Here is a 12,464-nt window from a genome sequence, read left to right as displayed (position 1 = left end):
ATTTATTAATATTATTGATGTATTATTGATATTATATTATATGTAAATTATTATATTAATAATAATTTACAGTCTTTATCCATTTCCTAGTTGTTTATTATTATTATTATTATTATTATTATTATTATTATTATTATTTAGAGAGATAATCTAACTCTATTTTTCTCAGTCTGCAGCAGAAACCAATCAGGATTGTTAGGTGGTTACGGCCCTCCCTCTCGTGCGCATGCGCAGTGGTTCTGGGACAGAGAGCAGCAGTGTGTGATGTGTGTGTGAGAGGAGTTGTGTAGACGCCATCCTGAATGAAGGACGTGAGTGTGTTTACAGATTGCGCTTTGCTTTCCGCTGTTCTGTGGAGGATTTTGCATTGAGCCAGAGAACAATTAGGTTTGGTTTTTATTTGTAATTATTCATATACAGCTTCCCTGCAGAGCTCCACACGCTGTTTCTGATCTGTGCAGTGCGTTAAGATGGCCAGCAGTACCCAGTTCACCAAGGACCTTTGCACTCCAGCTTTCACTGTGGACCTGGATACTGTGAGAAGAAACTCAGACGCAATGCTGGACCGCTTCCTGAGGCTCGGGGTGCAGCTCAGACCTCACATGAAAACCCATAAGACCATGTGAGACTGATTAACACACGACTGTTTTGTTGTGCATTAACCCAAGCCAGCCATTGATTGCAAGTCATCCACCATCAGCAATTAGCAGTGTTTTTAAAAACTGTACACTGTAGAAAAAGTTCCAAGGTTTGAGTTCTGCAAACCAGTTACTCACTCACTCACTCCGAGCAGGGGTTCGCAAACTTTTAACTCTAAAATGAACTCCATAGACCCCACAACACATTTGGTTTATGAGCCTAATCCATTTATTCAAATATCAGACTTCTTATTTAAATGCACAGTAACATTCTGCCTATTTATTAGAGCCATACAGCTTTTTATTCCTGGACTTTCCAGTGACCGAACACATTAGATTCCAGTAAAGGTTACGTCTGAGCCCTGCTTTGAGTTAGTGAGTTTTGGATTAAACCCATTCAGTTCAAGTGATTAGTCAAACAGGATAATATATCTAAGAAATCAATCAGAAATAGAACAGATTTGATAATGACAGCTTGCGGTTTACACTTCTGTGAGCCCCTGGTGCTTTATGGACTCCCCGCTTGCACAGTTCCCCAGCCCTGGCCCTGGAGTACTCCCCTGTCCTGCACATTTTAGTGTTTCATTTGCTCCAACACACACATTCCTACTCAGGAAGGTCTTAGCTGCTAAATGAATGAATCAGGTGTGTTTGGAGCAGAAAAAACACAAAAATGTGCGACTTAAAGTATTGCATTTTCCACAACCGCAGTGTTGCTTGAATATAATGACGCATTTCTGTTTTCTCTGTCTGGGCCTCAGTGAATGTGCAGACATCATGACCAGGGGCTCACGAAGGTGCATTGTGGTGTCCACCCTGGCTGAGGCTTCTTTCTATGCTGATGGTGGTTATGATGATATCCTCTACGCATATCCAGTAACCTCTGACAAAGTACAACGCTGCGCAGAATTATCAGAGAGGCTTTCTTTATTCCATGTACTGGTGGACAACAGCTTGGCCCTGCAAGAGCTGAAGGCGAGACCACTGAAGCAGGGCAAAGTCTGGAATGTCTGGTTGAAACTGGACTGTGACAATGGTAGAGGTAAGATGTACAGCGAGTAGGTGACTCTTATGTTTGTCCATATTCTGTATATGTATATTGGGCCTCATTTCTTTATCTTTTTACTAAATTTGTGTGTAAATGTTTGCGTAAGCCAAACCAAAATAAAATTTTCTGCTAGATTCACAAAAGTTAACGAAAGGCTGATTTTCTTCGTACTCGTGCAAATGTTGATCGCCTGTAAAGCACGTTCCCAGCACAGCTCATTTGCATTCAGTGACGTCCACAAAACTCATGTTTTAAGACATGTTTAAGGACAACTTTAAACGTCATGTTTAAAGACAAAACGTCATGTTTAAAGACATGTTTAAAGCATCATGTTTAAAGACAACTTTGAACATGAAATGAACGGTTAAGGTAAAGTCTAAAAGACAAAGTGGAAGCTATTTTTACTCGAAATTAATGAATTAATTAATAAATTCAGAATTGGAAGTTATTTTGACTCACGTCTATGCCAGTAAAAATATTTAATAATATATACAATATTAATAATAATAAGTGTATATTAAATCTTTTGTAGGCTGAGGTATTTGTTTATGGCTTACAGACCGGATGGTCATAATTGAATGATTAGTTTTATTTGTCTTAATTTATGGGTTTGTATTGACTCTCTTTCTTAATTTTTCATATTCTTTAACTGATGTCAGTAATATAAAATGACTGGTTTTCATAAACTGTTCTCAGGGACTGTTAGTCCCTGACCTAGTGAACTAGCATGAGGATGTGTTTTTGATAGAGCTCTATATATCCCATATATCAAAGTGCAGTAATTTATGCAAATTATGTGAATTGATATCATTCCAGTCGAGGTTTACATTATTCTTCTTATGTGTACATTTACACACACTCAGGAGCACGAGACAAAAATTTAGAAAAATTTTCTGAATTTATCAGATTTTCATGTAATAACACATTTCTTGTATAAATGCTTGTACAAACGATTTCATAAGCAGCTTGATGAATGAGGCCCATTGTTTGCTGTATGAAGAATATTTGCAGAGCTTTATCTTTGTGATGACTGAATTAGTATGTAATTAATCAGTAGTATGATTTTAAGTAAACTCACCCCACTGTTAATTAACTGGTGACAAGGTGCTTTTGCATTTCTATTTTATATTCTATTTTTTAGTGGGCATTCCTCACTCAGATCCTGCTGCTCTACAGTTAGCCAAGGAAATTTCAGAGGCAGAAGGGGTGGAGCTTACAGGAATCTACGCCCACTGTGGAAACACCTACGGCTGTAAGGGAGAGGAGCAAATTAAGGCTATTGCCCAAGAAACGACATCATCTGTGTTGCAGTTTGTAGAGAAGTATGCTTACCATATCATGCTTTTCAGGGAGTGGTATATTGTTTTAGATTCCTCAAAAACATGCTAGTTATTACTAATAGCTAGATAATGATCATGTTATTGCTTTCCATGCAGTATAACTCTCTGTTTTTCCTGTCGTATGTTACAGGCTAAAAGCTGTAGGAATCCAGGATGTGAAATCTAGCATTGGTTCCACCCCTTCATGTAGCCACCCAGTTTTAGACATGGCTATGTTAAGTGAGGTCCATCCTGGAAATTATGTATTTTATGGTCAGTAATATGATTTTCTCTGTTTGACATTTAGATTTACATGCATTTACAAGAGTTCCTTGTATATCTGTTGTATAGATGTGCAGCAGATGCTCATTGGCTCCTGTAGACTTGAGGACATTGCAGTGCGGGTGCTGACGAGGATCATAGGTCACTACCCGCATAGGAACCAGCTCTTGGTCGACTGCGGCTGGGCCGCCTTGAGTCATGATGGTGGAGGCCGTTTACCAACTGGCTATGCAATCATTGACGGCCATCCAGATCTAAAGTAAGAAATACTACACTATATGGCCAAAAGTTTGTGGACACCTGACCATCACTCCCATATCTGGGTCTTCTCCAAACTGTTGCCACAAAGTTGGAAGCACACAATTACATAGAATGTCTCTGTATGCTGTAGCATTACAATTTTACCTTCACTGGAACTAAGAGGCTCTTTGTTCCAGCATGACGATGCCCCTGTGCACAAACTGAGCTCCATGAAAACATGGTTTGCCAAAGCTGGTGTGGAGGAACTCGAGTGGCCTGTACAGAGCCCTGACCTCAACCCCACTGATCACCTTTGGGATGAACTGGAACACCGACTGAACCCCAGACCTCCTCACCAACATCAGTGTCTGAAAAACTAATTGCCTACCTAAACTTAATAACTGGTTGTGCCACTTTTAGCAGCAACAACTGCAACCAAACACTTCTGATAACTGGAGGTCAGTTTTCACATTGCTGTGGAGCGATTTTGGCCAACTCTTCTTTGCAGAATCGCTGTAATTCAGCCACAATGGGTTGCTTTCGAGTTTCAGATCCTGCCACAGCATCTCAGTGGGGTTAAAGACAGGACTCCACACCAAAACCTTAATTTTGTTTGTAAAAGTCACTTGAAGGAAAGTGCTGCATCTGCCCTGTTCACAGATGCTTTTGATAGGCTAGTGTTGCTCTGATGCCATCCCTCTGATGCATTATAACTTCAGCATGCTGTGGATTCATACAGTTTCAGGATATTTGTATGCACTGACGATAAGTTTCTGTGATTTTATTTGTTTGGTAGATTGGTGTCAATGACTCAGGAACATGGCAGAGTGGAGCCTATCTCTGAAAAACTGGATTTCAGTCAGTTCCCTCTGGGCTCCATGCTGTCCCTCTTGCCTTACCATGTGAGTTGCTACTGCTTTATATTCTCATGCAGAGCGCCAATGCTTATCACTTCATTACCAAAATTTAAATAGTACACGAGACCCATTCATTAAAGTCAAACACTTATTACATACCATTTAATTGGCACTGTCAGTTTAAATACAGTACAATACTGGCAGTACACTCCATATAGACAGTGTGCATGCAAAATAGGTAATACAGTGTCCTGAGTTGGGTTGTTTTGGGAATCAGGCTACGAAATAGTTCATTCAATCTGAAAATTGACCAGTTATAGATTAGAAGGGCTGAAAAACTGATACCAATATGGAGTAAGGAGTGTTTTTTTTTCTTTTTTTTTGGTAAGGTGCCTAAATGAATTTATAACAAAATGCAGCAAAATGACAAGAAGCAAATGAAATGGTTTATTGTATTATTGTATTGTCTGTCATTTTGATCATTTCTGACTTTAAACCAAAGTAGCGTTCTGTTACAAGTGTATTTCATTAGTGACTATGAATGCATGACGTCAGCTTATTCAGGGGCATAGGCTTAATAATACAGTTCTCACACTGACAAAACAATGCTTGTCTGTCTGGCTCGATCACACACAGATGAGAGAACAGCGAAAATCAGGTCTCGTAACTGTATAGTTGAAGAGCCAGGTGGTGGCAGGGTGTTTAGTGGTAGACTAAAAATGAGAATTTGGAGAAAACTGGGGATATTTAAATCTTGTTTATACCATGATCATGAGAAACTACAGTGGAAACTGATCTATTTGTCTTAACATACAGTCCCCTCCAAAAGTACTGGAATGGCAAGACCAATACTTTTGTTTTTGCTATTCACTGAAGACATTTTGGTTTAAAATCAGAAGATGAATATGAGACTGATCAGAATTTCAGCTTTCATTTCCTGATATTTACATCTAGAACTTAAAACATGGCGCAACAGTTTTTAAACCATGACACTACCTCCACTGTGCTTGACCGATGAGCTCGTATGTTTTGGATCGTGAGCGGATCCTTTCTTTCTCCAAACTTTCCATCACTTTAGGAGAGATTAATGTTCGTTCCAGAACTTTTGTGGCTCATCTCTGAATTTTCTTTGTGAGTTCCAATCTGCCCTTCTGATTCGTACTGCTGATAAGTGGTTTGCATCTTGTGGTATGACCTCTATATTTCTGCTCTCAAAGTCTTCTTCGAACAGTGGATTGTGATACCTTCACTCCTGCCCCTGGTTGTTGGAGATGTCACTGTCTGTTGTTTTTGGGTTTTTCTTCACAGCTGTCACAATGTTTCTATCATCAACTGCTGTAGTTTTCCTAGGCCAACCTTTTCGATGTCTTGTTGTTAGTACACCAGTGGTTTCTTTCTTTTTCAGGACATTCCAATCTGCTGTATTGTTTATGCTCAATGGTTGTGCAATGGCTCTGATCAATTTTCCCTCTTTTATCAGCATCAAAATGGCTTATGTTTCTCCTATAGACAGCTCTCTGGTTTTCATGTTGGTTTATCCTTTTTAACAACTAATGCAGTCATAGGCGAAACCCAGGGATCAAATCAAGAGTAGACATTCAGAGCTATTAATTATTTAACCAGCCAATCTAACAGGGTACACATGGGTGACAAGACACCTGTCAGTCACATGTTCCAATATTTTTGATCACTTGAAAATGGGTGAGTTCAAACAAAATGTGCCATGTTGTTTAACACCAAGTTGTTTAACACATCTACAGTAGAAATTCTGATTTTCTGAAATTCTGATCTGTCATTTCATATTCCTCTTTTGATCTCAAACCAAAATGTCATCAGTGTATAGCAACAACAAAAGATGGCCCCTTCCATTCCAATACTTTCAGAGGGAACTGTAGTACTTGCAAACCCACTGCACATAGCCAAAGTTTAAAGCTACTTAAGGCTGTTTTTTCAGGTGGGCCGCAGTAGAAGAGGAATTTTCAAATCACTGACTGAATGACTGACCAGCTATCTGGAGTCCCACTGTTAAAACATACATGCACAAGAAGTCTAGCCACACTGAAAAAAGGGAATATGTCATCTTTCGTATTTAAGAGAACATATATACAGCATGTCCCAAAAGTCTCCACACACAGGGGAAATTAACACTTTTTAGCAAAATGTAACTATTTACAAAACATGCTCTACATGACTGCCATTTCTTTGTAAATACACACGGAGTCGTCTCTCCCACTCGTGATGAATTTGTGTTAACACATCTAGTGTAATGCATGTAATTGCATGTCCATTGTGACCTTGCGACAGCTTCCTGTTCCAGCCATGAGAATGATTTCAGTATGTTCTTCTTTTCTCAAAGGCATTCTTAAAGGCGATTTGAAAAAAAAAAATAATAATATAAACTAATTATTAGTAAAATAAACTAAAATTTTGTAAGACAGTTTGCTAAAAAGTGTTAATTTCCCCTGTGTATGGAGGCTTTTGGGACACCCTGTAGTTTACATATTACTAGCTTATGTTACTAGTTTGAATAATGTAGAGTGTGATTTACGTGGTTAGTGCATGTGCTGTAGAATAGTGCAGTGGTAAGTGGTCAATGTCATTCCTGCGCTTTTATTCAGGGCTTTGAAAATACACAATCAATTCATGTTGGATGTAAGAAAACAAACTGTGTTAATGTAACACAATTCTTTCACATGGAACCAATGTACACAGTTGAGTTAAGTAAATTCATTGAGTCTAGCTTGCCAAATTTCAATCTTAGCTACCCTTAGCAAGAAATCACAGAAATTAAGAATGGACATACTCTTTAAAGTGGCACCAGTTATAATGTTTCAGTAAGCTTGAATACAGCAGGCATAAGCCTTCCATTTAAAAAAAACATGTACAGGGCAGCCACTGACATTGCTGCTTTTAAGTTTTGTCAAGAGTGCTGCAGTAAAGGGCTTTGTAAGGTCATAATCACTCAGTGGGAATTAAAGGATGCTGTGTATGTCTGTTATTTGGAGTTGACCAAAATGCACACAAAAAAATAGCTTAATCTCACACTGAATATTTGAGCAAAATTTACGCATAAATAAACTTCAATTAAAGGTGAGATTTTTGCTCCTATTTTCAGTGTGAGATTATTAACTGCAGAGGCATTTTTCCATGTTCCTTTAACCTTCCTTAATAAGCATGCCAATAAGTCTGGAGCTGACTGTAGTTTCTACAAGCAAATAGATACCCTCTCTTTCGGGGACGTGCAAACAAAAAAAAAAGGCCATTGCAGTTTCTCTTGCATAAAACCAGCCATTTTATGTATAAAGAACCACTTTTTAGTGAAATACTGCCCTCTGTTGTAGGTTGATGCTCAAGAGTTATTTGCCTTGTAAAAATGCCTTCTTTCTGGGAAACTTCGCAATCTAAATGCTAAATCTAAGCATACAATTTACCATAAGTGTGTGAACAAATTTGGTAAAGTGTTATTCTTATCGCAAAGCTTATGTGCTCTGAACAAAGTACACTGTATTCACACTGATGCTTGTATGATATCAAAGAAGATTACAAATAAGCTGCTGGAAATGGTTCTGAAGAAAAAGGAGGTTACACATGCAACCACGACTGAGGTGGACCACCCCTCGAGTGGTTTCCCTCAGACCTAATCGAGTATTCCTGTTTGCTCGATTCCTTGCCAGTAATAGTCATCACCTCATATCTGTGATCTTGACCCCTATAAAAGGACCCTGCTATGTCATATTTCTTCTCTGGTCATTCTCATTTATTAGAATGACCCGGTTGGCCTGGCAGTACTCAATCGCTCACAGAACCTCAGTCACATATGTAGCCTTGCATTCTACTTGCTTTCTCCCTGGACTGCCAGGGTAATTTCCTATGGAAACCTTCCTTCATTTTTATCAGGCTTGCAGCAATGACGTTTGAGCCAACTCGGGTATCTTCATCTGTGTTAACAATTACTGTGACCTACAGCACTTCAGTGCTATATCTCCCACTGCTTCATAGTGCCTGTAGGATTTCTTTACCCACTGTGTCTGCAGTTTTGGTCATTATCTCATTAAAGGCCAGGGGCAGCTGTGCTCTGTGTTAGGGATACCAGCCACAGAGCACTTTGTGAATAATTTTCTTCATATTTAGCTGCATGGCACGTGGATTCAGGCACAAGGCTTCATCAGCCTGTGACACCAATGAGATCATTGGCATCTGAGGAATTAATCACAATCGTAGCACTTCTGCGTCTTCAGGTCACTGACTCCACATGCTTTTGATTACACATAAGAGGCTGATACATTGTGGGACAGCCTAGTCCAGGACAGTAAAGGCACTTGTTCTTCCTCCTCCATGGACTGATTACCTAAGTCTTCTGGCCTTGTCTGTTCCTGCTACTGCAGCATGGTGAAAGAACTTACCTTTTTCTTTCTAGCAGGCTTTGCAGCCAGACCTATTGCTTGTTTCACTCTACAGCATCAGAGAATCATAATGAATGGCCAGCATTATTTCCATTACTTGCCGCTGTCTGCTTTATGCTGCAGTTATGCTCTGTATGTGCTTGTTGAAGATGCTCAGGTTCTAAACAGTTAGTATTGATCATGTCCATCATTTATCTCCATCTTGTTTGGCTGAACAAACCGTTAGCCATCATACACTGACATACTAGTTGTGGGGAAAGTTAGCAAGATTAATTAATACACACAAGGTAAGAATTTATCTTAAGGTCCATCTACTAAAAGTCGTCTCAAAAAACAAAGGATTAGAGCGCTACACTCAACATATTTAATCCATTACGTGGATATGTTGAGCATATCCACATACATATCCACTTCCTTAACTCATCGACAAGGCAAGGTCTCATTGGGAGATCTCGAGATTGAATCCTGATGATGCTACAGCCATCTGTGGCCGGGAGCCAAGGGAGCAATATTGGTCGTGCTCTCTGGGTGGCATACTCTCTCTCCCCTATCAGTAACAGCAACAATAGCCAATCAAAGGCATTTATGAGCACATGTATTTGGAGGAGGACAGATAACACTTTCCTTCTAGTGTGCTACCCTGCCCTGTGATTCAAATAATAATAATATTATGTGCCATTATTCAAGTTATTCACTTTTATTATATCTGATGGTTTAGTGTAAATGCACTGTTAACATTAGATCAATGAGGTTCCCACAGATGCTCGGGCAGATTGAGATCTGGGGAATTTGGAGGACAAGTCACCACCTTGAACTCTATTTCATGTTCCTTAAACCATTCCTAAACAATTTTTGCAGTGTGGCATCATTATCAATATCCATTATACCCACATGAATGTCAGGATCCAAGGTTTCCCAGCAGAACATTGCCCAGAGCATCACACTGCCTTGCCTTCTTCCCATAGTGCATCCTGGTGCCATCTCTTCCCCAGGTAAGCGACGCACACACACCCGGCCATCACCATGATGTTTAAAAAAAAAAAAAAAAAACGCGTGATTCATCAGGCCAGGCCACTTTCTTCCATTGCTCCATGGTCCAGTTCTGATGCTCACGTTCCCAATGTAAGAGCTTTCGGCAGTGGACAGGGGTCAACATGGACACTCTGACCGCTCTGCAGCTACGCAGCCCCATACACAGCAAGCTGTGATGCACTGTGTGTTCTGACACCTTTCTATCATAGCCAGCTTTAACCTTTTCAGCAATCTGTACTACAGTAGCTCGTCTGATGGATCGGATCTGACGAGCTAGCCTTTGCGCCCCACACGCATCAGTGAGCCTTGGGCGCCCATGACCCTGTCGCCGGTTCACCGTGTGTCCTTCCTTGGACCACTTTTGGTAGGTACTAACAAATGCATACCAGGAACACCCCACAAGGCCTGCCGTTTTGAAGATGCTCTGACCCAGTCGTCTAACCATCACAACTTGGCCCTTGTCAAAGTCACTCAGATCCTTACGCTTGCCCATTTTTCATGCTTCCATCACATCAACTTAGAGAACTGACTGTACACTTGCTACCTACAACACCCCACCACTTGACAGGTGCCACTGTAACGAGATATTCAAGATGTAATAACGATGTTATTCACTTCACCTGTCACCTGTGGTTTTAATGTTATAGCTGATCAGTGTAGACGGTATGCATGATGGTTGAATATTCATCACCTGAAACCTCTAAGTAGGTATGTATTCAGTGGAAATTCTAATCAAATCAATGGTAAATCTCAGGATAGACCTGTGACCCATGGAGTGTGTTTGGTAAGCTTGTTTCATCACTTAGCTTGCATTTTTCCCAGAAATAAGGTTTATTCTCTCTTTTTTTTTTAAACTGCTTTTTAAAGTTTGGAAATGAGCTTATTTTATTTTAAATAAATAATATGTTAGTTGAAGTCAGTCTGTTTTAATTTCAGTTGTCTCCCTTTTTAGGTGTTAGTCTTGAATAAGTGTTTAGAACAAATAGTCATGAAATTCAGATCCTCACTACCTCTGGTAATTGCTGGTGATGTTACAAAATCAATGTCCTTTTATTTTTATCTGAAGTTTGCCATTATTGACTAATAGTGTTTTAATATAGACATTTATAAAGTGCTCTAGGATTGAGTCCCACACTTCAGCCTGATTAGCTGGGCCCAGAAGCCTTACACTGGTGCTCAGCATTCTTGTGATTATTTTAAGGCATGCCGTGATGTCTTGGGTGGATACACTTCATATAGTATTTATATCATGGTGGAAATATTAAAACACAGGGAAGTTTAGCTGTTTATGTAATGGGGAGGTAGTATAGAAGATGTGTGTCATATTTTGCATATTGTATAATAACCATTAACATTTACATATGTTATTTTAACTGTTGACTAACCAGGAATGTTATGCTAAAGACACTAATACATTACTGTGATTTACAGGCTTGTGCTACAGCTATGATGCATCCAGTCTACATTGTCCATTCCAAAGGAAAGGTTGTAGGCACTTGGAAACCCACACGTGGATGGTAACCAGCAAAAAAAAAAAAAAACACAACAGCAAGACTGCTATCTGGAGTGCTTATTAATCATTCAGCTATTAAAATGAGGAGAAATGGTTTAGTTAATAACAAAAATTTGATTAATGTGTTCAGTTTGATCTTTATTGATGTTTGGGGTATAACAATGAAAATTAATTAATTAAATCGGTTTTCTTATGATCTATAAGATGGTATAAGGCACATCAGATCAAGTTACATAATAGATTTTCTTTGCATTTTAAATCAAATAACAGAATAAAACACTGATCTCACTTTTCACAGGGGTAAATATTTTACCCTGGCAAGGTGAAAGTTAAACGGTAAGATTTTTTCTTAACGCACATAGTACAGACCTACGCTATATCACCAGAAGTATATGGACACCTGCCCATCACACTCGTATGTGGTTTTTTCCCCAAACTATTGCCACAAAGTTGGAAGCACACAGTTGTATGGAATGACTGTGTGCTGTAGCATTACAATTTCCCTTCACTGGAACTAAGAGGCTGAAACCTGTTCCAGCATGACGATGCCCCTGTGCACAAGGCGAGCTCCATGAAGACATGGTGTGTGAAGGTTGGAGTGGAAGAACTCGAGTGTCCTGCACAGAGCCCTGACCTCAACCCCACTGAACACCTTTGGGATGAACTGGAACACCGACTGAACCCCAGACCTCCTCACCAACATCAGTGCCTGACCTCACTAATGCTCTTGAAGCTGAATGATCAGAAATCCCCACAGCCACGCTCCAAAATCTAGTGGAAAGCCTTCCCAGTAGAGTGGAGCTTATTATAACAGCAAAGGGGACTAAATCACATATGGGTGTGATGATCAGGTGTCCAAATACTTCTGGCCATATAGTGTACAATTCCATGAAAGTGGTATACAGGCAGCTATGGTGCGTAAAGAGTGAATCCCAAAGGCTTCCTGTTGAACATAGACTCTATTACATTCTTTTTCACGAAGTGTAGTGTACTACTTTATGGGCTGCTCCCCTCACTACATGAAGAGGTGTATCTACAATTCCACTCCTAAATAAAAATGTGAATGAAGAACTCATTGATTTTAATAAGCTATATTCATTTGCTTTATATTGACTAACTACTCATACATGTT

At 39.6% G+C, this 12,464-nt stretch overlaps 1 protein-coding gene across 4 annotated transcripts; it reads left to right on the top strand.

The window, feature by feature from the left end:
- Positions 1 to 169: 169 nt before the first annotated feature.
- zgc:162816 (uncharacterized protein LOC571260 homolog) lies at positions 170 to 12,407 on the top strand. Of its 4 annotated transcripts, none has more exons than XM_026925530.3 (8): positions 170 to 311; positions 462 to 622; positions 1,400 to 1,680; positions 2,828 to 3,008; positions 3,157 to 3,278; positions 3,357 to 3,546; positions 4,324 to 4,429; positions 11,251 to 12,407. In XM_026925530.3, exons 1-8 carry the CDS (start codon positions 303 to 305, stop codon positions 11,338 to 11,340), a joined length of 1,140 nt encoding a protein of 379 aa, XP_026781331.3. In that variant the 5' UTR covers positions 170 to 302; the 3' UTR covers positions 11,341 to 12,407. The 4 variants fall into 4 exon arrangements, with proteins under 4 accessions (XP_026781331.3, XP_026781405.3, XP_026781561.3 ...); XM_026925604.3 differs by having other exon boundaries at positions 189 to 311; positions 421 to 622; XM_026925760.3 differs by having other exon boundaries at positions 203 to 311; positions 432 to 622.
- The last annotated feature ends 57 nt before the right edge of the window (positions 12,408 to 12,464 follow it).

Source organism: Pangasianodon hypophthalmus, chromosome 11 (assembly GCF_027358585.1).
Source record: "Pangasianodon hypophthalmus isolate fPanHyp1 chromosome 11, fPanHyp1.pri, whole genome shotgun sequence".
In the NCBI taxonomy this organism is placed as follows: domain Eukaryota; kingdom Metazoa; phylum Chordata; class Actinopteri; order Siluriformes; family Pangasiidae; genus Pangasianodon; species Pangasianodon hypophthalmus.
The sequence above is the reverse complement of the archived record's forward strand: the minus strand, read 5'-3'. Positions and strand labels throughout refer to the sequence as shown.

Excerpts from the sequence above, each read along its gene's own strand:
- zgc:162816 (XM_026925530.3), top strand. Across the intron at positions 623-1,399 it reads ATGAAAACCCATAAGACCAT|TGAATGTGCAGACATCATGA; the intron begins GTGAGACTGATT and ends TCTGGGCCTCAG. Across the intron at positions 3,279-3,356 it reads TGGAAATTATGTATTTTATG|ATGTGCAGCAGATGCTCATT; the intron begins GTCAGTAATATG and ends TCTGTTGTATAG.